Source organism: Solea senegalensis, linkage group LG4 (genome assembly GCF_019176455.1).
Source record: "Solea senegalensis isolate Sse05_10M linkage group LG4, IFAPA_SoseM_1, whole genome shotgun sequence".
In the NCBI taxonomy this organism is placed as follows: Eukaryota; Metazoa; Chordata; class Actinopteri; order Pleuronectiformes; family Soleidae; genus Solea; species Solea senegalensis.
In genome coordinates, this window is record NC_058024.1 from 25495870 (window position 1) to 25522877 (window position 27008).

The 27008-nt window shown below is 40.0% G+C and overlaps 1 protein-coding gene across 2 annotated transcripts; it reads left to right on the top strand.

Moving 5' to 3' along the window:
• The first annotated feature begins 9576 nt into the window (after positions 1 to 9576).
• On the top strand, positions 9577 to 25443 carry LOC122768798 (von Willebrand factor A domain-containing protein 1-like). 2 transcript variants are annotated; one of them, XM_044025033.1, is made up of 7 exons: positions 9577 to 9813; positions 14496 to 15035; positions 19751 to 20029; positions 22216 to 22503; positions 24674 to 24792; positions 24949 to 25043; positions 25178 to 25443. In XM_044025033.1, the coding sequence occupies exons 1-5, from the start codon at positions 9711 to 9713 to the stop codon at positions 24742 to 24744; spliced, it is 1281 nt and encodes a 426-aa protein (XP_043880968.1). In that variant the 5' UTR covers positions 9577 to 9710; the 3' UTR covers positions 24745 to 24792; positions 24949 to 25043; positions 25178 to 25443. The 2 variants fall into 2 exon arrangements, with proteins under 2 accessions (XP_043880968.1, XP_043880967.1); XM_044025032.1 differs by having other exon boundaries at positions 24949 to 25023.
• The last annotated feature ends 1565 nt before the right edge of the window (positions 25444 to 27008 follow it).

The window sequence follows — 27008 nt, forward strand, 5'->3', positions numbered from 1 at the left end:
CAGAAGAAGAAGAAGAAGAAGAAGTCTTGGAAAGAAATCCACTCGACAGGAACAGTGGACTGATAGAGGGTGAGAGTGCAGAAGTGGATCCAAGTGAAGTGGAGGAGGTGAGTGTAAGGTAAGTGCTAGGACAGAAGACAGACGCGGACGTCCCCCGTTCTGGTAGCGCACGGTAGGTCATTCCACCAGTGGACCTTTTAGGCCCCCCCCCCATTTCATGGCTGTTGACGCTTTACATTTGAGCAAAGGTGATTAAAAATGACTGAAAACATTGATATACATCTGAAGGCGTTAAATACATACATAGTTGTGCTCTAGGGCAATTATTCATGGGGCATTATTGAGAAAGTGGGGAAAATGAATAAATTGGTCCAAACTACAGTATCTCTGTCCTTTTCCCTTAAATGAAATCAACACAGCTGTTTTTGTGTCGCTGCCATGTGATCTCCTGGTGAAATCTGTCAGCGGTTCCGCCTCCTGCTTTTAAAGGAGCTGCTGTTAAATGTTTCTAGATAATCACTTGCACATTTAATTGCAGCAAATGTCACAGGCTGTGAATAAGTGGTTTGAGATATTCTGTCTAACACGGACATGAAAAAACGGAATAATGTGATGACAGCTGATTGACGTCCTCGAGGTCGTATTTGTTTCAGAAAGAGAAAATCAGTGTGTGTGTGTGTGTGTTTACATGTGCAGGTGGTATTACAGAGCGTGACCATAATATTGACCTCACTGCTGTGTGTGCGGTTGCATCAGCACCAAATCGATGAGGAAATGTGCTGAATGTTTGTCTCTCATTTTGAATCCTGTAGAAATGTCAGTGATGTTGGTCATTCTGCCAGAGTTTTGATGTTTTTTTTGTTTTTTTTTAAAGAAATCACTTTACACCCAGGTTCGTAAATCATTCAGACAACACTGTCTTCAGTTAGCAAATTATTAAAAACAACTATTTTTATTCAGTATTCTGGGATGAAGATTATGGCAAAAGGGATAAATGATTACATTTTTCCACTAAAAGATTAAGACCTTTCATCCATTGAAGCAAACGCCACCAACTTACCTTACTTTTTATTTTTTAAATAATATATCCAGATATACATATTATTGTCTAGTGCAACCAATAATGAGTAATAACCCAGCTTAGTTTGGAGATTAAATTCTCATTTATTTTTAGAATGATAGATATTGTTGTGGCATTATCCCACCACCATGTTATTGTTGCTGTGTCTTTTATCTTTTAGCAGTGATGTAAAGCGCGTTTCCTCTCCACTCTGTTTGTTTTCTCCAAACTCATTCACGCCCGGGGTCTTGCATCAGTGGAGAGGTCATTAGCGTTGGCCGTGCTTCACTTTTCACCTCTGCTTTCTCTCACTCTTGTCTCCGTTAGTGGAAGTTTATTTTCCCTGCGTCCTTTTGCCAAAGCGCCCGCATTTTTCTTCATCATGATTGTTGTGATACTTTTATCTGATCGTCAACGTGACTGGTAGACATTAGAGTCCATTACAAGACGTCGGCTGCTCTATCAGCCAAATGGTGTTAGAATCAGAAACCTGCCATCATTTCACCCCAGTCAGCCACATCAGCCTCCAGATGAACGGATGAATGGGATCGGAGTATGCTTTCAGAGAGCGCCCTCAGAGTAACTCGTTGGCGAGATGCCGGCAGCTTTCTCGTGAAGCCAGAAGAGCATTTGTGAAGTCTGTGTTTTATGAGGCCGACGACGGTTGTGTTTTTGAGTTGTATTTATTCCAGCGGTCTCATCTTCAGACAGAGCTCTGGAAGCTAATGCTTCGATTTTATTCCATGCCAACTTTCTGACACGCTCTCACACACAAGACACACAGTCTGCTCTCACTGTGGGTAAGAGCTGTGGAGCTTTGTCTCTGCTCACACGCAAGAGCTATGAAATCATCATCATCATCTTCGTTCTTACCTTCTCCCATTTGTATTGTTTCTGTTCCCACATCATTACATCATCACTTTATTAAGTCAGGTAAACAGCATGAAGTCAGGTGGTCGGTCTGAGATGTTTCAACCAAACACATTTGGTTTTGATCTAGTGGTTCAAGACAAGAGTCTTTCTGTGTGGAGTTTGCATGTTCTCCCTGTGTGTGTGTGTGTGTGTGGGGTTCTCCAGGTTCTCTGGTTTCCTCCCACAGTCCAAAAACATGCAGATTTGGGGATTAGGCAAACTGGACGAACTGAATTGACCGTAGGTGTGAGAGTGTATGGTTGTTTGACTCTCTATGTGGCTCTGTGATGAACTGGTGACCTGTCCAGGGTCAATACTGACCCCACCTTTCACCCTATGTCAGCTGGGATTAACCCTCATGTGGAGGATAAAGTGGTAGAAGATGGATGGATGGTGTTTGGACTGAAACATTCTGATGGATATCATGAAGGTCTTATCAAACATTTTGTTTTATCCAGAGGACGAATCCTGATGATTCTGTCAATCACCTGACATTGTCTCCAACGTCAACATGTGTTTGATGTTTATTATGAAACTTGTTAGTAATTCATGTTCCTCCTTTGGACGACCCTTTCATTTAGGTTTGGTTTCATAACCTCAGTTGTACTTTTAGTTTACTGCATGGATTGTATGTACAAATGGACCCGTTCTGTGAGGTGTACTGAACAGAGAAGAACCCACAGGCATGACAACGACAGAAGTCAGTTCAAAGGAGTGTTCAGTTCACTTGTAGAATACCAGGGAGTCAGTTTGCACCTCGGCAAACAAATTCAATAAAGGGCAGGCAAGAATCCAGAGGTCAGAACATGAAACAGGTCAGATCAGGCACGCTACAAAAGCTAGGAATGCAGGAGCGCTTGGCAACAACACAAGACAACCTGGCAGAGGTAAGCTGATAGTGAGCTGGTTTATATACAGGGGAACTCATGAGCTGCAGGTGAGTACACTGTGGGCTGTGGTGAGAGAGAGTTAGTGATGAGGCATGGAAATGATCAAGCATTGTGGAATGTTACACATTCAGGTAACATTCAGGTAACATACACAGACGTGTATTTTACCATCTATTTAATGTTCTGTAGAGGACGACCCAGAACTGAGTCAACTCAACAAGATTTCATCTGATGTCTTAAATCAAAGGAGAAGTCAACTTCCATTTAAATTCTGTTTGCAATCAGAGTCACTGCCCCCTGGTGGCTATTCAACACATGTTCAAAACCCAAAAGACATTGTCCATTCTGTATGTACAGTCTCGGTGTCTGTAATTTCAGTAAATACCATTTTGATCTCAAGTTTGATGTTAGCAGCTATTAGTTAGGTGTTTTAATCAATAAAAAAATGGGATCAATTCCGTGACAAAAGAACATGTTTTTAGTGAAGATGATTTGTTCTCCATCGCCACTTTCAGGTCTCATTAAACACATTTTTTCGACGCACGTCTGTGAAGCACATCGATTGACATCGGCGCTTGATAATGTGCTAATTAAACACATCCTTCCTCTTACTGAGACTTAATAAATCAATGCATTTTTCTACACTGTCCCTCATACAGATACCTTTAATAAACTAAACATTGCCTTGGCACAAAGTCCTTTTATGTAAAATAGACACGATGGTATATGAAGAAAGAAGGCTCCTCCTTGTACAGCTGACAGACAGACATATCTGACCAAGAACCATCCAGGACAATAGCAGATTATATTGGGGACGAGACAATAACGTCACCATAAGTTACGTGTCTTTACGAGTGGAGATTCCCAAGGTCCGTCTTAAAACTGGGACAGATTGGCACCTCACAGGGTTTTATGTTAACAATTAGCTCCGCCCTCTCGTCCAAATATGATTTTTGAAACAAGATGGTGTTAGCGTCAAAACAAAAGAGCTCAACCTGCTTTAATGTATGCCAACACAACATAACAGCAAGGCTTTGTTTTGATGGCAAAGCCCATGTTTCTACTTCAGCGCTCCGTGTCCATGCAAACATGAAGAGACAGTTTCCTAATTCTTCTCAGGAAATTCCAGCTCTCTATCTCCGTCTGCCACGGAGAGCCTGTGGGTCTACGAGCCCAAACATGCGCCTGACAGTGGAGAAACATAATGACTGGAAGGTTCCTTTATTATTAATCAGCCCTTGAAAGTTGGTGCCTTCTAATCAATAGCAGCCTAAGTGCTCTGTGTGTTTGGCCTCATCGCTGCGTTCACAAACAGGACGTGTTTGGTTCAGAGCCGTTTTACTGCCGCCAGTGTTCAGCATAAAAACCGCCGACGTAGCTCAAATGTTTTCTCCGCTTACTTTCAGAAAGCCTGCTATGATGAATACATCCAGGGTTAGTGCAAAAAAATAAAAAGGGAACCTCTTAATTCCTTTCCTGCGTGGTTAATATTGTTGTATTACTGTGTGGTTGTGGTAATGTGTGTGCGCCGCAGTGGCAGAGAGTTGACAGCACATTCATCTGGTAGCTAATCGGCACGGCTCCTCGGCAGAGGCAGCACTTATCAACACGATGTTAATAAAATGGCTTTTTAATAGCTCATCCTCACTCTTGATGCACAATCAGGCTGTGATCTCTGTACTCTTTGAAGAGTGATGTGCTTCGTGTGTGGCTTCGTTTAGAGTATGTTGTCACGCTGCATGCACAGAAAGAATTGGGTTCTACAGATTAATTGAGTTTGCTGCGCGGACACACGGACACACGCGTATATACTGTAAGCTCGGGGCTCTGTGTGCTTTCAGTGTACGACTGTAGCGCTTGTGATGCAGGAGTCGACAATTACGCGCCGTTTCTAACGTCATAGATATTCATTCTGAGCAGGAGCATCAGCTCTAGAGCCTGAAAACGAACTGAACGCTAACACCGCTGATATCTACGATACCAATAATATCACGATACAACGATTCTGTGATAATCAACATATTGCAGGTCAATCACATAGCGATGCATCACGATGTCTGTCTGACTATAGCGTCTGCCCCATATGAATTAGCGGGTAACACATTTAGCAGAGTAGACTGCGGCTAGAGGTGTGTTTCCTGACGTTCGTGGAAGTCACTCAGCATTGTGAGATTACCATGAGATTACCATCTTTATTTTCTACCGGGAAGCCGAAGTGTTCCCATACTACTGACTTAGGAGGGTCAGTAATGTCAGTGCTATTAGCCGTGTTTCCTCCGCTCCTCGCGTTGTTGAACTAACTTATAACTTATAAGTTCAGGTTAGGTTTTTTTAAGCACAAACTCTGGGAGTTGGAAGAGGCGTACGTCTTTTCAAACCGCGACACAGGTTTGTGGGTTTTCGATTTCAATATGCATATCGTTACAGGCGAATTAGTTAGCATGTAGCATTGGTTAGCCATGCTCGCAACAGCGAAACATGTCTGCAGTGTCTTGTACATGATCATAAACTGGTCCACCACTATTACGCTATCAAAACACTGAATTTGATTAAATATTTATGTGTCATTTATGTATTTAAGTGTCATGCACCACAGTCCACATGGATTACAAGACACATCCAATACAGCTTAATATTACGCATGGTGCATAACAACGATATAACGTTGGGTTTAATTGAATCTAGCTTATGCTGTGAAACACACACTGGTTTGTCCATTTGGTTTGGGTTGCTGGGTCTGTAAAGCAATGCCTTAAGGCCCTGTTATAACACACCGCGTTGGGTCCAGCCCAAATTTTGGAACTGCGCACAAATTGAAGCTCCGCCCCACCGGTAGGTGGAGTATTACCAAACAGTATCACCACACAGAAAAAACATTTCGACAACAAAAGAAGAAGTAGTGCCCAAGGATAGTCATCCGAGCCTCGACCTGGCGACCCACGAACCGTCCAACACACGACGGGCCTTTCAGCTATCCGATCCAATCCACTTTATTTATGAAGCACTTTAAAAAAAACAACAACAGCTGAAACAAAGTGCTGTACAACAAAGATAAATAAAACAAGATAAGTAAAATACAAGAAATTACATCATAGGCCTAGACAGCAAACAATAAAACAATACAATACTGTAGAAAGTATTAATAAAAACTGAAAAACTCATACAATAAAAGTATAAATAGTTAAAAAAAAACAATGTCTCTACTAAGTTGAAAGCCAAAGAGTAAAAATGGGTTTTAAGATTAAAAGTATGAGCTGCTCGAAGCAGACGTGTCCGAGGGAACTGTAGCATTGTTCTCTTCTTCTTTGGTAAGAATGCATCCTATGCTCCGCGTCCAGACTTGTACCGCCACCCGATGGTGAAGTGGAATACTACAGGACCCCGACAGGGAAGTATACCAAGTATACCTAATCCATGATTTACATAGTGGAGCGATTATACACGTTATAATATAGTAGTTCATCCCATTTCTGCCAGAAAAAACCCCTGAACGTTACACACTGAACCTTTAATATTAGGATTTCCAGCAGCTGTTCATTCATCTCCTCTGTGTGCTGCATTGCACTGTGGGAGAACAGCATACAGGAGTGTGTTTACTATGCATGATCAGGACACATTAAAAATTCTGTTGACTTTCTGTTGGTTTTCGTCCCGAGCGTCTGAAGGTCATGACAATATTTGAGATATTTCACTTTGAGCCGAACATCCATGGGAAATAAAAATGTAGTATTCATCATCTTGCGATCATGAATTCATGTTCATGAAAATCCGCCACATACCTGACCACTGTTGAGGTTATATTCTGGATTTAAGTGGCAGATTAACAGACTGTGACGTCACTGGCGTGGTGAAAAAGGGCTTTTTAATAAAAACCTTTATTGAATATATTTTATAAACTACAAACCACTGAGAAGTTATTTCATTGAATGAATTTCTCAAGGATTCCTGGATGTCACGTCCCTTCCCAATGACACATTCATTCTATTGTTAATTAAAGCTATTATGTACTTCTGTGACCCCAAGTGTGTAATACTTCAATTTAATTAGTTAGTGTCTGCTGAGGATAAGAGTGGGGAGATAAGTTTAGATTTATTATTCATACATTGTTGAATCAGATAATGAACCACTTGGATCTTTTATTAAAAATCATAATGAAACCTTAATATATAGATTTTATTTGACACCATCTACATTCCATAGGATGGGCATTCTGGCCAATAACCAGAGGTGGAAAGAGAACTGAAATATTCTACTCAAGTATTTTACTTAAGTACAAGTAAAAGTACTGGTCTAAAAATGTGCTCAAATTAAAGAAAAAAGTATCTTGTTTAAAATGTACAAAACAGTAAAAGTTGCTTATTAACTTTTTTAACAAGGTTGGGGTTCTTTCTTGTGTTGTGCAAAAAGGACAAGGGAACACAAATCTCTCATGAATTGTATTTAATTACACATAATGTATCAGTCAAAATGGGTCAAAGGTCACAAATGCTTTAATTTTCTCACTCACTTAGGGACCTTAATTAATGCCAATTCACCTGTCATCATCATTCATTCACCTGTCCTCATCCTCATTCACTCACCTGTCCTCATGTGTTGGGTGGATGCATTACTGTAATATGACATGAAAACTAAATAAACGTTGATTAAGTCAGAATAAAGACGTCTTCTTTGAAACATTAACTTTCTAATATCCTGTCTCCCTGCTCCAGTTCACCTATCCTCATCATTCACCTGTCATCATCATTCATTCACCTGTCCTCATCCTCATTCACTCACCTGTCCTCATGTGTTGGGTGGATGCATTACTGTAACATGACATGAAAACTAAATAAACGTTGATTAAGTCAGAATAAAGACGTCTTCTTTGAAACGTTAGCTTTCTAATATCCTGTCTCCCTGCTCCAGTTCACCTATGACACCCAAACCTCTCCGTCTTTGCACGTCTATAAAATAAAGACACATTATTTCCACTGAAGTAACTGTAGTTTTGTAGATTTGTCTTGCGTCCTCTCATCCCACGAGGGCACACTCACTCAGTGGCCTCCGTTTATTATTATTATTTATTTTTATCTTCATACACACACACACACACACAGGTGTATTGTATCTAACTGTAAAACATGTGTGTAAATAACCTGCACTTGATCTAAGTTATCGTTCCGATAAGTGGTAGTTACTGTAATCCTGACTAATGGACTGGTTGAAGTTGAAATCCAGATGAATGTCTTGCTTTGTTGCAGTTTCCCAAAAATGAGTTTGTGGCCAGCTTGAGGGTCATTAAGGTAGACAACACAAAGAAAAGCTGATTATTAAACAAGCGCAGCACAGAGAGTTCAGGTCCCTGATGAGCCATGAGTATTTATCGCAAGTGAGAAAAATTGACACACAAAAAAAAAACCAACCACAAAGAAGCACAAAGTGACCACAAAAGGATGTGAAACCTCCAGTGACAAAACATAAAAATGACCACATGATGAAACGACATGAGCACAGACAGATGCAGAACAGCTGCAACAAGACCAGAGGGAGACACAAAAAGGCCAGAAAGTGACATTAAACGCCAACTAAAAGATATAAAACACCAACAGAACGTCCACATAAAGCTGCAAAATGACTACACACACATGCATTATATTATTCATTCAGCATCTGTTGGGTTGAGGACCATGTCTCTGCTCAGAGACAATCCATTCTAATCACTTTCTTCTCCACTAACGGCGTCTACAAGATAAATAATACCACAGGGGCCCTGCATGTACACGTGGGTTAGAAAGGAAAAGAAACTCCTGTTCTAACAACCTGATGACCCTGACGACTTCTTATTCACACGGGTCTTTTTGTGGGAGCCAATAAAAGTACATTTCTCTTTTTTCTTCAAACCTTCACAGGGTTTTTACCTCTTCCATGGCTCTGTACCCTTGGAATAACTCTGATCAGGACTTGAGTAATGTTTCAGATAAAAGGGTGAAAAATATAGGCCCATATTTCATGATAATTACGATTTCTAACCTCATTTTTAGAGCCTTTTTTTTTCATTCAAATTTGGCAAATTTGAAGGCAGTGCATTTTCAATCAATTCATTCGTTCAACTCACCGTCATTTTTATATCATCGATTAAGCTGATGTGTATTTTCTCAATGAATCAGTTAAATGTCAGAATAAAGTACGCGCAAAAATGTTGCATTGTGGGATGTGTCGGAGGTGAACGTAAACAAATGCTGTGTTGCCACGGTGAAGCCACTTAAACTGATAAGCACAATAAAAATAATATTACAACTTTATTATTGTAAAATTACTACTTTATTCTCGTAAATTATGACTTTATTCTCATAATATTATATGACTTTATTCTCATAATATTGGGATTTTATTCTCATAATATGACTTTATTCTCATAATATTATGACTTTATTCTCATAATATTATGACTTTATTCTCATAATATTATGACTTAATTCTCATGATATTATGACTTTATTCTCAAAATATTGGGACTTTATTCTCATAATGTTATGAATTTATTCTCATAATATTAGGACTTTATTCTCATAATATTAGGACTTTTTTAATGTGACATAAAACAACAGTGACACTGTCCCTGGTCACTGATTTTATTTCCAGGTTCCAGCAGCAGCAGGAAAAGAAGGAGGAGAAGGAGGAGCAGTTGTAAAGTTCATTTTACATTAAAGGAAGGAACTGAGATTTGATGAGGAGAAGAGAAGAGAAGAGAAGAGAAGAGAAGACAGAGGACAGAAGAGAGGACACAGTGACGGATTCTCTGTGATCAGCGTCATGGACTCGGTGTCGGTTTTTAACAACACTCGCGGTTTTTGAAGTTGCCTCAAAGGATGCGGACTTTTTTACTTCACTGCGTGTTTTTGTGGGCGACGTCGAGGCGCAGCAGCAGCAGCAGCAGCAGCGCGCAGGTTTCTGTACCTGCTGCTGCCACAGGTGAGTTTACGTCACACACACTGTCGTGACTGTGGAACATTTATACATTTGAATAAAAACAATCTCGACTTAATCCCTCAGGAAAAGAAGATTATTTGATTGATCATCCACGGCATCTGACTGCAGTGAAGTTAGTTTTAGGTTGGTCAGACGTGCGAACACCTGATTACAGGGCTTTCATTTAGGGATCGTCGATAAATTTCCTTCTTTAAGGGACCATCTGTAAATTTCCCTTTGACATGAAGGAACCTGATTCTTATCATCTTGTGCAATAACTGTATAAATATGCCTTAAATTAGTTTAAACATACGTATATGTAAGTATGTATGTACGCACATACATATCATTGTGATAAATGTAAAAATCTAATTTAACCCTGAGGTGTCACTATGGACATTTTTGGGCAAATGTTCCTTCTTCATCTGGTCATCGTTTTGTTGTTGTAAGAAAGTCTCTCACTTGACAGATTTTGGATTTCAAAATAATCAAACATGACTTTTTTTCTAATAGATCAATAGAATACTTATATATGTATACATGGAAATATATATAGATGTATATATATGAGTATGTATGCATATATATGTGTATGTAAGTATATATATATATACATATATACACACACACATATATATATATATAAAAATATGTTATTTTCTGTATAACAATTATCGGGGGGCTGGAGGATTTATTTTAAATCAGTCTTGAATATGTCAAAGATTAGCCAAAAATATTGACTTTGATTAGTTTTTGTGTAGCATCAAATGTAAAATGTACTGCCCTCTTAAGTCATTAAGGACAAAAGTGTACACTTCCAAAAAGTTCAACAAAATAAAAAGTAATACAGATTAATATTGTTTTCTGCTATTTTTTTTTAAATATTTTGATCAACTTCAGTCCTGATCAAAACCATTAAATACTGAATACTTATCAGGATTCTAACCCTTTATATACCATTACCATCAGACTACCTGATGATATGACACACAATTTGTTATATGGAAAACAAGTTGTTTTTTTTCTGGAGTTACGCAGAAAAAAAAATCTTGAATGTTTTTATTATTGTTTTTGGAAGTGGACATATTTGTCCTCTAAGGACTTGAGAGGGTAGTAAAGTGCCTGTAAAACACAGTGATATCATGATACAACAACGATTTTCCCACTTAACAATTGTACAGACAGTGGAAATTCTTCATGATCAACCTAATGTTTATGTTCCTCCCAGTTAACAGTAATTCCTCAGTGGAGTCAGATCCCACAACAGTGAGACGTGAAATCCTCGTCCCTGATGTTTAATAAGAAACCACAGGTTGCGACTGATTCCTCCGTCTGGTTTGAACAAGTTGTCACACAGTGGAGTTAATGATTGGAGATGCAGTTATAACAGACAATTGGTTATGTTTAATTCAGAGCATAAAAGATTTGTCATATTTACGAGCTAATCAATATAAAGATCTGTAATAACAACCACAATAAAAAAATGTTTATATCTTTTATCTTTTCACTGCATCATAATCATGGTTTGTCCTGGGCCAAATGTATTCAAGTATTATCCTTACAGTGTTTGAAGTACTTGCATTTCTGAATAAATCTTCTTTATTGCATTGCAGATTATAATTTTACACACAAAACACACACTTAGATTAATATTACTGTTAAATATTAAATATTTGCTCCGTGCTGTTTACACATGAGCACATTACTCATGATTTTCATTGATGAAACACATCAGTGAGGGCATTTCTCTCTTTATGAAATGATGTTTTGCTGAAAATTCAAATGCATTTTATGTGCACTTCATGTGCAATTATCCATAATTTGATTCTAAAACACTTTTTAACCTCATCTCACCACGTCCTGATTTAACCATCACTAAATGAATTTGTCTGTAAAACATCTGCAGCACTTCCTGGACTGTTGGAGGAGGAATTCAACAACAAGTGTTTAATTCTTCTTCCAGGAGCAGATTAATTACTGTGTTTTAGGGGGTCAAGAGGCACTAAATGCAGGCTTTGACCTAGAAGAAGTGGCACCGGGCAAATTAAAAGAAAATATTTAGACTTTCGCTAAGAAAGTGATCCCTCAAAAAAAAAAAACAGAACTGGAATGCATGGAATTTCTTTTTTAATTAATTTGCAGTTTCATTTTTCAGATAGAAATCTGAAACCATTTCCAAGTAGCCTGTGGACAGAGAGTCTATAGTTTACTATCTGTCTGTCTGATGTTGAGCCTTCATGATGATGTGCTCAAACCTTCTTCTTCTTCTTCCTTCTCTCTCATACACGTACACATACACATCGTCATCCTGTCCAATCCAGCTTTGTTTAAAACAGCCACAGTGGACCAAAGTGCTGTACAGAAGAATAAATAAAAGACAGAATGAATAAAAGCTCACAGGAGGCGAAAGCCAGAACAAATAAAAGTAAATTAAAAGACATAAAACATGGGTTAAAGTAACAACTTTACGATAAAACAAAGTCAAAATCTTGAAGAATGCATCGCTCTTTCTTCCTCTTCATTTATCAGAGCCTCCATTAGGTTTTCACGACAAGATTAACGGGGCCAAAAGATTGCATGATCTACATCATTATCTTGTCTATATTATTTGAATTTAATTTAAATCAAATAATTCTTCAACTTTGTTTATTCAGTGTCTGTTTTATGCAAATGAACCAGACGCAGTTCTACAAAATATATATATATATATATATACTTCATGTAGTACAGTATGTATTTATTTACACTGTATTTCTCCACTAAGATGTTTCATGAAGGTAGTAGCTGCCTGTTTATTTTCCTGCTACACTTAATTTTTCGCCTCCGTATGAATTTTTAATGATTATGGTCTATTTGGCTGCGATTAAATATGCAGAGGAACTGCAAGAGGAAAAGACGAACAGAGAATTACTGACTCCCTCGTCGTGTTTAATCTGGTCCTACTGTAATTCTAAGAATGAATGTCACCGTGTGAGTGAATTATAATATATTATGGTTTCAGATATGCCAACAAGCGTTCCATTCCAGTATAAGACGACTTTTTCACTTCAAAATTGACTCTGAGGAAAGATGATGGGTGAGATGGAGAAACCAGTGTGTGTTGATTCAAGTGTCGAGCTCCTTGCTTGTTCTCTCTCTCTCTTGCTTTGTCCTCTTTTTTATGTGCCATTTCATAATCTACGGTCTAAATCTCACTCTGCCTTCGTGTGATAAATCGACTCCTGAGACCATTTGGTTCTTCGCCGTCATTAATCATCTGCCGTAGCTCCATGAATTCTCACGAATGCAGCATATTTTGTTATGCATTTGCATATGCATACACACCGTGGCTTCAGTCGTATTTATGATACATCATATACCGGTTATAAATCGAGGGGCGATAACTGCATCTGTGACGTTCATGACATCAGTCCTGTCTTTCATTCCCTCAAATGAGTGATCTTTTCTTAATATATGACTGAGATATGACCCAGTGTAGTCATGCCTACAGTACATAGTTCACCTAATAAGTCACCATGGTTAAACTGGTTTTTAAAAACTTGCTTCTCAGCGTGTCAGATCAAATGACAGAGTTACCAGAAAAGAATCGCTTTCTCTCTTATTGATGTGGTTTTCCTGTTACTGTAAAAAATATTTAATCTTTCAAAAAATAAAGTCGGAATATTACGAGAATAAAGACGTAATATGAGAATAAAGTCGAAATATTACGAGAATAAAGACGTAATATGAGAATAAAGACATAATATGAGAATAATGTCATAATATTATGAGAATAAAGTGACAATATTGCAAGAATAAAGTCGTATTATGAGAATAAAGTCGCAATATTACGAGAATGAAGAGTGACAATATTGCAAGAATAAAGACGTAATATGAGAATAAAGTCGAAATATTACGACAATAAAGACGTAATATGAGAATAAAGTCGAAATATTACGAGAATAAAGTCGTATTATGAGAATAAAGTCGCAATATTACGAGAATGAAGACGTAATATGAGAATAAAGTCGAAATATTACGAGAATAAAGACGTAATATGAGAATAAAGTCGAAATATTACGAGAATGAAGACGTAATATGAGAATAAAGTGACAATATTGCAAGAATAAAGTCGTATTATGAGAATAAAGTCGCAATATTATGAGAATGAAGACGTGACATGAGAGAATAGCCGAAATATTACTTAGAATGAAGACGACATGAGAATAAAGTCGAAATATTACGAATAAAGACGAATATGAGAATAGTCGCAATATTACTTAGAATGAAGACGTAATATGAGAATAAAGTCGAAATATTACGAGAATAAAGTCGTATTATGAGAATAAAGTCGCAATATTATGAGAATGAAGACATAATGAGAATAAAGTCATAATATTATGAGAATAAAGTCGTAATATTGGAAGAATAAAGTCTTAATATGAGAATAAAGTACTAAAAATGAATCATAATTTTGACTCAACACATCAGGATACAAATTCAAAGCCTGAATATGTGACCTATAAACGCACACACCCAGGATATATAACATATATATATATATGTCCATATAAGGAGTATTATTCCCACAGTCATTTACCATGAGTCCATCTGTGGCACAGATCCGTGCCGCGTGAGAACTAATGGTTAATAAACGTGTAAATAACGAGTGTGTTAAAATGTCCTGTTTTTCCTTCTGTCCACAGTGTTGACGTGCTGTGAAGGAGACATCGTCCTCCTGCTGGACTCTTCAGGAAGTTTAGCAAACTACGAGTTCTCGCGCCTGCTGCGTTTCACGGCCGAGCTGCTCCGCCCCTTCTCTCTCGGCCGTGGTCATGTGAGAGTCTCACTGCTGCAGGTGGGCACCAGCCCCAAACTGGAGTTTGGCCTGAACGTCCACAATGATCAGGAAAGTCTGCAGAAAGCCGTGCGGCGCGTCCAACACCTGCAGGGAGATACCAACACTGTGGCGGCGCTCAGGGTGGCTCGGCAGCTCCTGACAGAGGCAGAGGAGGACGTGCCGAAGGTGTTGTTGTGGCTGACGGATGGCGTGCAGCCTGGAGACGTGGACGGGCCCATAAAGGAGCTGAAGGCACGGGGAGTGTCTGTGCTAATCGTGTCCACGGTTCATGGCAACTACCAGGTGTTACAGCGCGCAGTGACTCCTCCTCTGGAGTCCCACCTCTACGCCGTGGACATTGATGACGTTGACATCATCACAGAAGATCTGAGGAATGCCATCATCAGTATGTGTGTGTGTGTGTGTGTGTGTGTGTGTGTGTGTGTGTCAATATTAGGCCATGAGGACACATTTTGATTTAAATGTGAGGACATTTTAGCAGGTAGTTGTGTTAGAATTAGAATTAGAAAAGATTGGGGATAAGGTAAGGGTTAGGCAGAGATAGAAAGACTATTTTTGATAGGTTCTATGTATTTAGTAAGTAAAAGCACTGGTCTATAAATGTACTCAAGTTAAAGTAAAGTTTAAAATGTTCTCAAAAGTTACTTTTTTAATGAGGTTAGGGTTCTTTTTTTGTCGTCTAAAAGGACAAGGTGTGGCGACCCCTGGTGTCACCAAGTGTCTGGTGTTTGTTTTGTGCCTGGGGTTTCATTGGTGTCAACTGGGAACACCTGGGTCGGTGCTCCCAGGCCTATATAATCAAGGCCCTGTGGCCCATTCGGCCCTTCCCTCTGCTGCTTCTGGTTGGTATGGTTTGAGTTGTCCTGAGTTGTTGGGTTTGGTTTAATTTGTTGTTTTTTCCTTTGCAGGCACGCTGCCAGTGTGACGAGATCAGCAGCATGGCCTTATGTATATTGTTTTGTACACTTTACAACATACACACACCTTTCCCCTCATGCACACCTTACACTACTGATTATACTGATATTCATACTCTATATTATTAGTATTTCATTGGCCTTTACATAATTTGATTTCTGTTCAATAAATTACTCTTTGTTATTCCTTCAAGGGGTGTATTTCTCATATTTGTCAGGTCTCAAGAGTCGGAGCGTGACAAATTGGGGGCTCGTCCATTAGTTTGTTTGGTTAAACCTCATTCAGGTTGCTGATTTGGTGTTTAGTTTACAAGCTGTTCTAGTTTATTTTTGGGAGATACACCTTGTGTTTTAGTAGTTATTGTGGAAGTGTTTTTGGCTTAAGGTCAGACTTCAGGGTGCTGAACAGAAGGTACGTGTTACTGACTGGATTTGGTGTGTGAGTTTTCCCCGTTAGGCTGTATGGCGTTTCCCCTTTGGGACTCGTCAGTTTTTTGTTTTTTTTCTGTAGTGTTGTGGGCAAACGGGGTTGAGAGCAGTTGTCTCGGGAGCACAGCTTTGGTCCCGGAGAGGTTGCCTATTACGGGCAGCCTTATCCGCGCTAAGGTATTCAGTGTCATAAGTACCCGCCGCGGTCCCCACATGAAGACTAGGGTTGAGTTTAGCAAGCTTGGGTTAGGCAGTTAGGGGGAAATACTTCATGGGTAACTTTTACCTCACACTTATTTAATTGGTTAACACGTTGCATTCTGTTGAGTACCTGTAAACCGCTATGGCTTCAGTTGAAGAGTTTGTGAAGGCACCTACGGAGGAGTTTGTGAAAAGCTGTAAGAAGGAGCAGTTAATTCAGATCGCTGACCACTATGGGTTTAGTATTGATAGTAAAAAAAAAAAGGGGGAGATTTTAGCTGCGGTGTTGTCTTCATTGTATGAAGAAGGGGTTTTGGTTAAAGGAGAGTTGGGCCTAGACTTTGTAGGATCAGCACTGGGGCCAATTGGTATATCTGCGACTGGGTTGACATTCGAGCAGCAGAAAGAGTTGTTGAAGATACGGTTACAAGCAGACATGGAGAAGCAACTTGAGTTGGAGAAAATTCGGCAACACACTGAGAGATTGAAACTGGAACTAGAACACTCTAAATTAACGATGATCAGGGATGGAAAGATTTCCCTAGCTGAGTCGGGTATGGGGGACCAGTTTTCCACCACTTCATCTTGTGGTATTGATATTGGGGCTAATTTGCGGTTGTTACCGAAGTTTAATGAGCGTAACCCCGATACTTCATTTTATTTGAACGGGTAGCAGATGCTAAAGAATGGCCAGATTCAGATAGGGTACTGATGCTGCAGTGTGTTCTTACAGGAAGGGCTCAAGATGCATATTCGGCGTTATGTGATTCTGACAATTTGGACTATGCTATGGTAAAATCGGCTGTCTTAAAAGCGTATGAGTTGGTTCCCGAGGCATATCGCCAAAAGTTTCGTAGTTGGGTCAAGGGGGATACGCAAACAAATGTAGAGTTTGTCCGTGATTTGCTGTCTCATTTTAACCGGTGGTGTTCTTCTGCAGGAGTGGATTCGTTTGACAGGCTTTGTGAGTTGGTTGTCTTGGAACAATTTAAAAATGCAATCCCTCAACGTGTTGCAACATATATTAATGAGCAGAAGCCCACCACTGCGCTTAAAGCGGCTGAGTTGGCTGACGATTTTGTGTTGACACATAAAGGTAGTTATGCGCGCTCTGGAGTTGAATGGAAAAGTGGAGATAACGGTGGTAATTCTCGCGCTGGTAACAAGTTTCCGAAATCTGGTCCATCACGTACTGGTACGTCCTCCTATACAGGAACTGATGATGCCAGGGTTTGTAATTACTGCCAGGGTGTGGGTCATTGGAAAGGACAGTGTCCGTTGTTGAAGTCGCGGGGTTACTTTGAACAGCACTCCTCCTTGCATGCTCCAACTATGTTGTGCTCTACTATTTCAGACCAGAGGCCTGTAAGTGTAGGGTCAAGCAGCTCCAGTGGTTCTGGTTTTGAGCCATTTATTATCGATGCGCGTGTGTCCTTGGTGGGTGGTGAAGAGCGTGTGCCCATTAAAGTGTTGCGTGACACAGGTGCTAAACACTCATTTATTGTTGAATCTGCACTACCCTTTTCACCGGTCACTGAAACGGGGGATTTTGTTCTAATGCATGGTATGGAGTTAGGCTTGATTCCCGTGCCACGCCATAATATGGTGTTGGAGTGTGACCTGGTAAAGGGCGTTGTGCCAGTCGGGGTGCGCCCTGCATTGCCAATAGATGAGGTTGTTATGATTTTGGGTAACGACTTGGCTGGTAGCACGGTGTGGGCTGACGTGCCGCCGCCTCCAGTGGTTATTTCTAAGCCAATTGTGGCTAAGAAACAAGATAATGGTGGGAGTGATCCAGAGGTTTTTCCAGTCTGTGCCGTGACACGTGCCCAGAAAAGCAAAGTTAAAGTGTTAGACCCGACTGTTTCAGGGTGTTCTGACGGTATGTGTCCTGCAGAGCCTGTAGTCTCTTTGCCTGTTCTTCCTTCGGTTTCAAGGGATGAATGGGTTAGAAGCCAAAGGGCTGATTCTTCCTTGTCTTCTTTGTGGAATGAGGTCTTGTCAATGGGAAAAGTAAGAGACGTTGCTCATGGTTACTTCCTTAAGGAAAACTTGCTGGTGAGAAAGTGGGTGCCTTGTGATGGAGAGTTTGTTGGTGAAGCGATTTACCAAGTTGTTGTGCCAAGCAATTTACGCGAGGTGGTGTTGGAAACAGCACATGATGGTTGTGGACACTTAGGTGTACGAAAAACTTATGACCGTGTCCTACGCTATTTCTTTTGGCCTCGATTGAAGCGTGACGTCTCTAAATATGTTAAGACGTGCCATACATGTCAGCTCACTGGGAAGCCTAGTCAGGTGATTAGGCCTGCTCCTCTTTCTCCGATCCCAGTTGTTTGTCAGCCATTTGAACATTTGATAATAGACTGTGTGGGGCCCTTACCCCCATCCAAATCTGGCTGTGTATATTTGTTGACAGTTATGTGCCAAACGACGAGATATCCCGCTGCATATCCTCTGCGTTCTATCTCCGTTAAATCCGTTGTCAAGGTTTTGACCCAGTTCATTTCAGTTTTTGGCATTCCACGAGTCATTCAAAGTGATCAAGGTTCTAATTTCACATCACATTTGTTCAAGGAAATCCTGAAGCAGTTGCGTGTGAAGCATAACCGGGCTTCGGCGTATCATGCGCAGAGCCAGGGGGCACTTGAACGATTCCATCAGACATTAAAATCAATGTTGCGTTCTTATTGTATGGAGATGGGGAGAGACTGGGAGGAGGGACTACCCTGGCTTATGTTATCTGCAAGGGAAGTGGTGCAGGAAAGCACAGGGTTTAGCCCAAACGACTTAGTTTTTGGACATATGGTGCGTGGTCCTTTAGCTATCCTCCAAGATGACTTGACTGACAGAGAACCGCCCAAGAATCTGGTGGACTATGTAAATGGTTTTCGACATCGACTGTTCACGGCGGTGGAAATGGCACGGAAAAACTTGGGGGGAACACAGGCTAATATGAAAAAACTGTATGACCGCAGGTCGGAGAGCCGTCAGTTTAGTCCTGGTGACCAAGTTTTAGCGCTTATGCCGCTTGTAGTCTCGCCGTTTCAAGCTAAATTCACAGGCCCATACACACAATTCTCACAGGAATTGTTTTTAATTTACATCCGTTAATCGTGCATCTTTCTAATATTTCCAATAAACAAATCAAAAACAAACCTTAAACCGGAGCACAGTAGAAAACTGTTTGCCTCTCAGTCATTGACACTGAGTAAAGTGACAGGGGCCTGAATTAACCAGCCTGACCCAGGGCCGGTGTCAGCCTGACCTGTATTAAGAAGTGAAATACAACCCCCTAGTGGTTGGGGGAGAAAACTCACAAATAAAAATGAGACATGGCTCCTACAGTCAGAGTAAGTCAGTGTAATGTCCTGTGAAGTCATGGAAACCGGAGGAGTCAGTGCTTAGCAACACAAGAGCTCAGTGGCAGATGTCAGGAACATTATTTTTAGACAGAAAATGTGAATTACTGCAGATTTATTTGCTTCAACGTCTATATTTCATCTCCTCTTACCGCTGTATCCTGTGTCCTCTCATCTCGTCTTATCTGTAGAGATTATTCGTGCAGAGCGACTGGATGTGGTCCACTTGACTTCCCACAGTGCTGTGCTGCAGTGGCGCCCTATTCTGAGAACAGATAGCGGTTATTATGAGCTCCAGTACAACTCCATGTCAACAACAGACCCTGAGAGCAGACGCACCCTCTCTGGTGACTCCAGCTCGGTGGAGCTGATTAACCTCCAGCCTGATACCACGTACACAGCATCTCTCCGTCCAGAGTCCAATCAGAGGCTGTTTAACACACTCTCTGTTAGTTTCCTCACACTTCCTGGTAAGACGGATTCAATCAGATTTCCCCTTCAAATGCATGTGTGGGTTTCTATCACTGAAAGAGGTCATTCTTAAAGCTGCAGTATGTAACTGTTATTGTTTGTATTGCTATTAATCTGCCTGTGTTTGGTCTTCATGAACAGAAACAATGTAACAGTAGGACTGCACGCAGTCATGATAGGGCGCAACTAGTCAATTTGTCGGAGCGCTGAGGCCACGCCTTTTGATGTAGAGATTTCTTTTTAATAACTTTTAACCATTAACTTCTCTAGAACATATGGACTGAGTTTGGCGCGGCTAGCTCAAACGGGCTAGGACAAGTTTGTTCAAATGCGTAGACTAGCCATTTTTGTTTTTCCAAAATGGCCGACTTCTGGGTGGTCGGACCTAATAAAAGTACATTAGAAATTTGTTTGGAATCATGAATCAAGTTTGGTTAAAATCAGAACACCTATGTGAGACTGAAATTTTTTTGCATTTAATGAAAAATCAAAAATTTTGCATTTAACAAAATTTTGACCATTTTCTTGTGTCAAAAATATCCCCGAAAAAATCCTCAAGAAACTTTGAAGTAAGCCCGACAAATTTTGTACCGATTCCACAACTTTTGTGTGGCCATGACCAGACTAGTTCCTCACACTTGTGTTTGAGCCCTAATTATTTAAATTCTGCAGCTCCTTCATCAGAAATGGGATTATATCAAGCAATACTATCAGACTTGACTGAGGGAGCGTTGCTGTGTATCCACCAGTGTTGCAGGGGATTTTCAGTCATTTTCAGTCACCTAATAACAGACGTTTCACGTGTGAACTCATTTTAATAATGGTTTAAATTCAAAAAGGTTGCACAGTCTCGTTCTGTGGTCCTTTCCAGGTATGGAGGTTTCGGTCACTTGCCACTGCCTGCCTCAGTGTATGTTGTTTTTCCATTGTCTTCAGCGAAGGCTATTACAGATTTGATTGAAATCGTTGAACCAGTCAAGCGCTTGACAAGGGGGTTATTTAGCCTATACAGACACACAAGTGCCCATATCTACACATTTACAAGTAAAAACTAACGTAAGCATTGTTTTGTACAGGGTTAGGGTTTCTGCAGTGTATCTGTTTTACTCTAATGCCGAGGTCACACTTTACATTATAAACGTGATTATAGTGAAGGGAATCTCTGCGTGTACAAAAGTAGGGAGTGTCAACAAATGAAAATGTGAGCGATGAGTCTCAGGTTTTGGTGTCAAATGGCCATTTTAGATGAAATGTTGTCCCTATATGCGTCATATTCTACAGACTGAAGAAAACATCTGAAGATCTGCACAAATATCACTCAGTTATCATTTTAAATATGTTACTCTTATATTATGAATCATATCACAGTTTCAGTCAGAATATTTAGCACATAGATATTTATATAAAACCGTTCAGTCCTAACGTCAAGCTCTGCATTATAGTGATGTATCGTTCGTGAACGATTCGTTCAAAATGAACGATTCGTTCAAAATGAACGATTCGTTCAAAATGAACTAATCTTTTAGATGACTCGGGAGTAATGAGTCATCTCAGTGAGTGATTCGTTCATTTTCATGCAGTACCTTCCTTCGCCACATGATGGCAGGCAGCTGCATAAGCTCAGCAGGACAGGAAATAGAAATGATTAGTTCAGGATTCACTCAACCGAGTGGTTCGTTCGTTCATTTTCATGCAGTACCTTCCTTCGCCACATGATGGCAGGCACCTGCATAAGCTCAGCAGGACAGGAAATAGAAATGATTAGTTCAGGATTCACTCAACTGAGCGAGCGTCCGTCCTCAGGTCACGTGACAGCTACCGAGTCACTGTCGTGCTGATAACAACAATGGCAGAGAGGATACAGGACACAAGTCACTTGTCACTTTATTGAGGTGTGTATTTGCTTTCCTAGGGTTTCAAATGGTTTGAATTGCATTTTGTTTATTATACTTTGTCAGCTGAAGCAAAACGATGTTGCGTGTTTGAGACGCCCACAAGAGGGCTACAGCGCCACCCGCTGTAAAAATGAACAAAATGACTCAAAAAAAGATTAGTTCAATTTACTGTCCGAGAGTAAAAGATCCGAGTCAGTAAGAAGAGTCGAACTTCCCATCACTACTGCATTCCCTCTTCTATGAATAGTCAGAACCTCATCCGTGTCCCTTCTTCTGGGGTTTTCCCTCAGGTGTCTTAAGCCCAGCGGTGGTCGTCGTGTCAGACTCCGGGCCTCATCAGATCCATGTAAGCTGGGGTCCCTTGCAGCCGACTCGGGTCCGGAGATACACAGTGGAGTACGGAGCTATTCCAAGTGGAGATGTCCGGAAAGTGTCGTTAGACGGCCGGGTAAACTCTACCTTACTCACTGGCCTGAAGCAAGGCTCTCAATACCTGGTCACGGTCAGCGCTCTGCACATGGATGGAAAAGAAGTGGCCATGTCAGTGAAGGCGTGCACTCAGGACGGCACTGAGGAGGGTAAGCTAACAGTTTGACATGTACATACCATGTTTGTGTGTGATGTTTGAGTATATATATCATTGGTTGTTACCTATAATTCTGCTCTCTTTGATTTAAAGTGTGTAAGAACTTGTGACATCTAACGTTCAGACGACACCAGTGGCGATTGCTCTAAGACCTCAAAGGAAAATGTGTCACATGTTTTCTGTCTGGTATTTACATTTCAATGCTAAACGTGCACTAGAATGCGATTACAACGTGTCACTAATTTATTGCAGAATCAGCTGTTTTGTCTCGGTCGACGGATCGTCTTACGTGATTTTCGCATTCCCGTAGCAGCCTTAAGCATTAAAACCATATGAAGCTCAGCTTCAACTGTTCTGATTGGACAAATGCAGCAAAAAAAAAGTCACTTCCAGAGAAGCTCAGATTCAACTGTTCTGATTGGACAAATGGAGCACAAGGTGCATAGAATGCTATTGAAACTGAAGGAATTCTTCTTATTCTTCTTCCTCGAAGTAAACCGCCTTTTTGAGGCTTTTCCCATGGATTTCTGCAACTGCATCAGACTGAATGGTAAAAAAAAGGTAGTGGGCGGGGCTTAGGAAAATGAAAATCAGCTTTCATTTGGTGACTTTCTCTCGTGTTTCAAGTACATTAACGGAAGTTGATACACATCATGTCAGGACGGTCATAAAAGTCGATGACGACTTTGACGTAACTTCTACAGGAAGGCCTCCATCTTGGGTTTTGCACCAGTGGTATTTGAATGAACTTGTCCTACAGCTTTTGTGTGATCACCTTCAAACTTGGTGCAGTCACAAGTTGAGGGGCGTACGTTCTTATGGTTAGTTAAAATGTCACATGACGTACGAGAACGGGGGCAGCAAAGTTGGCAAAAACTTCGAATTTCTCGCAACACACAACAAGTCTTATAACTTTGTGATGGAAGGTCCGATCTCAACCAAACTTGCGATGACAGATGAAAAAAGTTACTTTACGATTTCGGAAATAACTTTTACAGAGATTATCGTATCCAACTCAAAATTGGTGAAAAAACTCAAAACACATGGTAGATGATGCGTGCTGAATATGATGGCAGGAGTGATGATAGTCCAGCCCTGAAGCTGCCTGTATGAAATATTCACTTTTCGAAAACTGCGCCCCCTGGTGACGGTTGTCCGAAGTCTGATCTTTACTTTGGGAAACATCTTGTACATCTGTGCCTCACACTTTAGTGTTTTATTTAACTGCTGAATATTTTCCTGCACTAATATGTGGCGCATTATCTGGCTGTGATTCATCACATCACCTATCTGAGGCTGAGACAATCAGAAATATTGGCATTGCATGTGTGGCTGCTCATATTGCTGCTGGTGTTAATGGTACTATTTGAATAGCACGTTTCAAAACAAGTGCTTTCCATAATAGAAAAATAAAACCTTTAAGTGTAAAATGGTAAAGACAGAATTAAAAGATAAAATGAAAAGCCAGATGAAATAAAATAGTAAAAATACATTTGTAGTTAAAATAAGGCATTTTAAAGCAAAGTAGTCTAATGTTCAGTGGCATATTTATTGTCAAGTTTTACCTCAGGCCACAGTGCTGCCCTGTTGTGATTGGCTCTAAACTCAAAACAAGTCTGTGCTTCTCCGTTGGCGGCTACAGAGAAAGTTCGCCATTTTCTAATTTACACAGAGCAATTTAAGGTCTTTGCACTTCGCATGCTCCTTTTGTCTTTAGCAAGTTTGGACACTTTTAAAGGACATTTGACTGCCGTAAAGAGGATCCAGTTTCTGCCTGAATGAGGTGAGTTGTTTTCTGTTGAAGTATTAGAAACTGCTGGAACATTTCTAGTTTGAAACGTGTACATTTGAGGTTGATTTATAGGTCAATTTAGAGCATTGGACAATTGACAGACAGACTTTATAAATCCCTTTGGGAGGTTCCCTCGGGGAAATTAACAATGTGACAGTTTTGGAGTAGCTCTCTCTACTTGTGTGTTTTCTACTTACAGTTTTGCAACAGTAGTGTCAAGTTTACCTCAGGTTTAACTTAACTTTACCTGTTTTTGAAATAATTCTAATTTGCTAGTCTTGCAGCATAAACGTTATAGGCTAAAACTTGGGACTTATGCAAGAACTGAGCCCTTTGAATATCAAAACTGAAGTTATTTCATATTTTTCAGATGTACTAGGGTTGTTGGTAGAAATCTTAAAGAGTTCCTCGGTGTTCTTGATGGTTTGTGTCCAAGCTTGATGGAAATCTTCAAGATGAAGACAGGTCAGACTAGTACAACAGACAACGGTGGGTTGATATTTCTGTTTTTTCTTTCTAATGATATTGATGATACAGTTCATACACATTACAAAAACTTATTCTCCCACCTTCCCTTGTGGTACATCTCTACATGAACAAATAAACTGATATAAGATATATTTCTTGTGTTATATCCCTTTGCAGAGCACTGAGCCAACAGCCATTAGATGTCTGAGAGGACTTCCAGTCATTCTCACTATGTTTTTTAAGAGCAGTTCAGTGAGTAAAGTTTTTGATTGGTGTGTGACTCAGTTTTTCCATTCTCCTATCTGAATTATGAAAATCATAATATTTATGAAGACCACACAGCTGATTGCAGACAAACTGCTATTAACCTGAATGTCTTCCTTCTGTCTTGTTTCTCGCACCATAGAATCTTAATGAGGGAGAATCGGTGGACATTCCCATGAGTGGGGAGAGAGGGCAGCCTTGTAATCGAAGCACTTACCAACATACCTCAGGCAATGTGCCTCTTGTTTGGCTTTACTGTTGTAATTGTTGGCAAACACCCATTTTCATAATTTTATGAAAACAAAGTCTTCCTGTTATTTTGGATCTTCATCTGGTATTTCACACAGCATCATTGTTAATACATACGTGTTGCTTTGGTGTGTGTCTAAATAAAATGAATAAAATTTACTGTATTGTGTGGTCATTGAAAAATAATAATTTAATTGGAATTTTCTTATTCCAAATATATTTTAAAATGTAATATATTCATATTTTTAATAAAACTAGAATTTGACTTAATAATTAAGTTAAATAATTATTTGACTTATTAAGTTTTGATTACTGTACTTTTAAGTAGACTTAAATTCTGATTATATACATTTAAGTTGACTGTACTTGAACAAATTAATTTTCTCTACTGTCAATAACTTAAACCATTTGAGGCAATCACTTGACGCAAATGGTTTAAGTACAATCAACGAATCCGTGTTTAGAGTCCTATTTATTATATTTCCTTTAAAACCTTGTATAAATCCATATAGGGTTTGAGTTTTCTGGTTAAGATCAACCGAACACTTGGAGCAGTGTCAAAAGTCTACAGTAACAGATCAGTGCAATTCGTTTTAAAAGAATTCCACATCTTTAAGTTCAAAGCACTAACTTGTCAAAATAACACTCATCACAGAATCACTGAAAAAATACAAGTCAAGCATAAAGTTAAGAACAAAAGTTTTACTTGATATAAAGGCAATAAATACAAGTTTTCAATGTCTAACATTACAGGCTAAAGTAGCAGTGTCTGTATTTTAGTGTGGTGATGCATCACACTTAAAGTCCATTTAAAAAATATTTAAAAAAAATCTCGGTGACCATGTCCTGTTTGGCAGAGTGACGTAGCAGGGTCCAACATCTAACAAAAAAATAAAAATAAATAAGAGTCAGCACACCTGAGTATTAAGTAAATATGGATTAAACATATCGAGTACCATCTAAAAGAACCTACCTGAAGACATCCCGTGGAAAAGGTCGGTTCATCTTGGGCGAAGTCCTCGTCGTAGAAGGTCCGGTTCATCTTGGGCTAGGTCATCACTGCAGCCATCCAGGGCAGGACATCTCCAGGTCGTGGTGTCCAACATGGAGTCCTCTGATCCAGGAATGTGCTGCAGCATTCATCTCTTCAAAACAAGAAAGAATTTGATAAGTCACAAGGAAAAAAAACAAAAAAAAACAAATGACAAATCTTCAGGTAGCTCACCTGGTCAAGTGTGACAGGTCCTCACATCCAGTCAGAGCTCACCAATGGATGCCCTCCCTAACCTAGACCTGCCTTTCCTGTCCTACACTGACAGTTACAAGCAATCTTCACCAGCCATTTGGGACAATGTTAACCCCAATGTCTTGGTTGGCTGCATGAAAAACTGTAAATCTCACAGTTGCCCAGACAAACGTTCCTTCTGATTCTGTAGTCTCGCCACAAAAAGGTCCTCTGCTGAAACCCTCATTTTGCTAAGCATGAAATCAATTCCACTTTCCTGTCCTCAGATCTCAGTTTCTCTCCCTGCAGCCTTTCAACAACCATTGCTGTTGTTACATCTGCGAGAGGCAGCAGCTTCACAATTCAGAGCTTCTCGTGTGTTTAGCAAGACGTGGCACCAGAGTATTGACAAAGTAGACGCCTGAAAATGCTTGACCCCAATTTAAACAAATGCTTCATCATCTACGTGTGATGTGATTTACACTACAAACCTGTCCAT

Bases quoted from the DNA above. Each gene is read 5' to 3' on its own strand.
- LOC122768798 (XM_044025033.1), top strand. From the start codon at position 9,711: ATGCGGACTTTTTTACTTCACTGCGTGTTTTTGTGGGCGACGTCGAGG. The intron at 20,030-22,215 runs GTAAGACGGATT...GTTTTCCCTCAG, and splicing joins TAGTTTCCTCACACTTCCTG to GTGTCTTAAGCCCAGCGGTG. The intron at 22,504-24,673 runs GTAAGCTAACAG...CATATTTTTCAG, and splicing joins TCAGGACGGCACTGAGGAGG to ATGTACTAGGGTTGTTGGTA.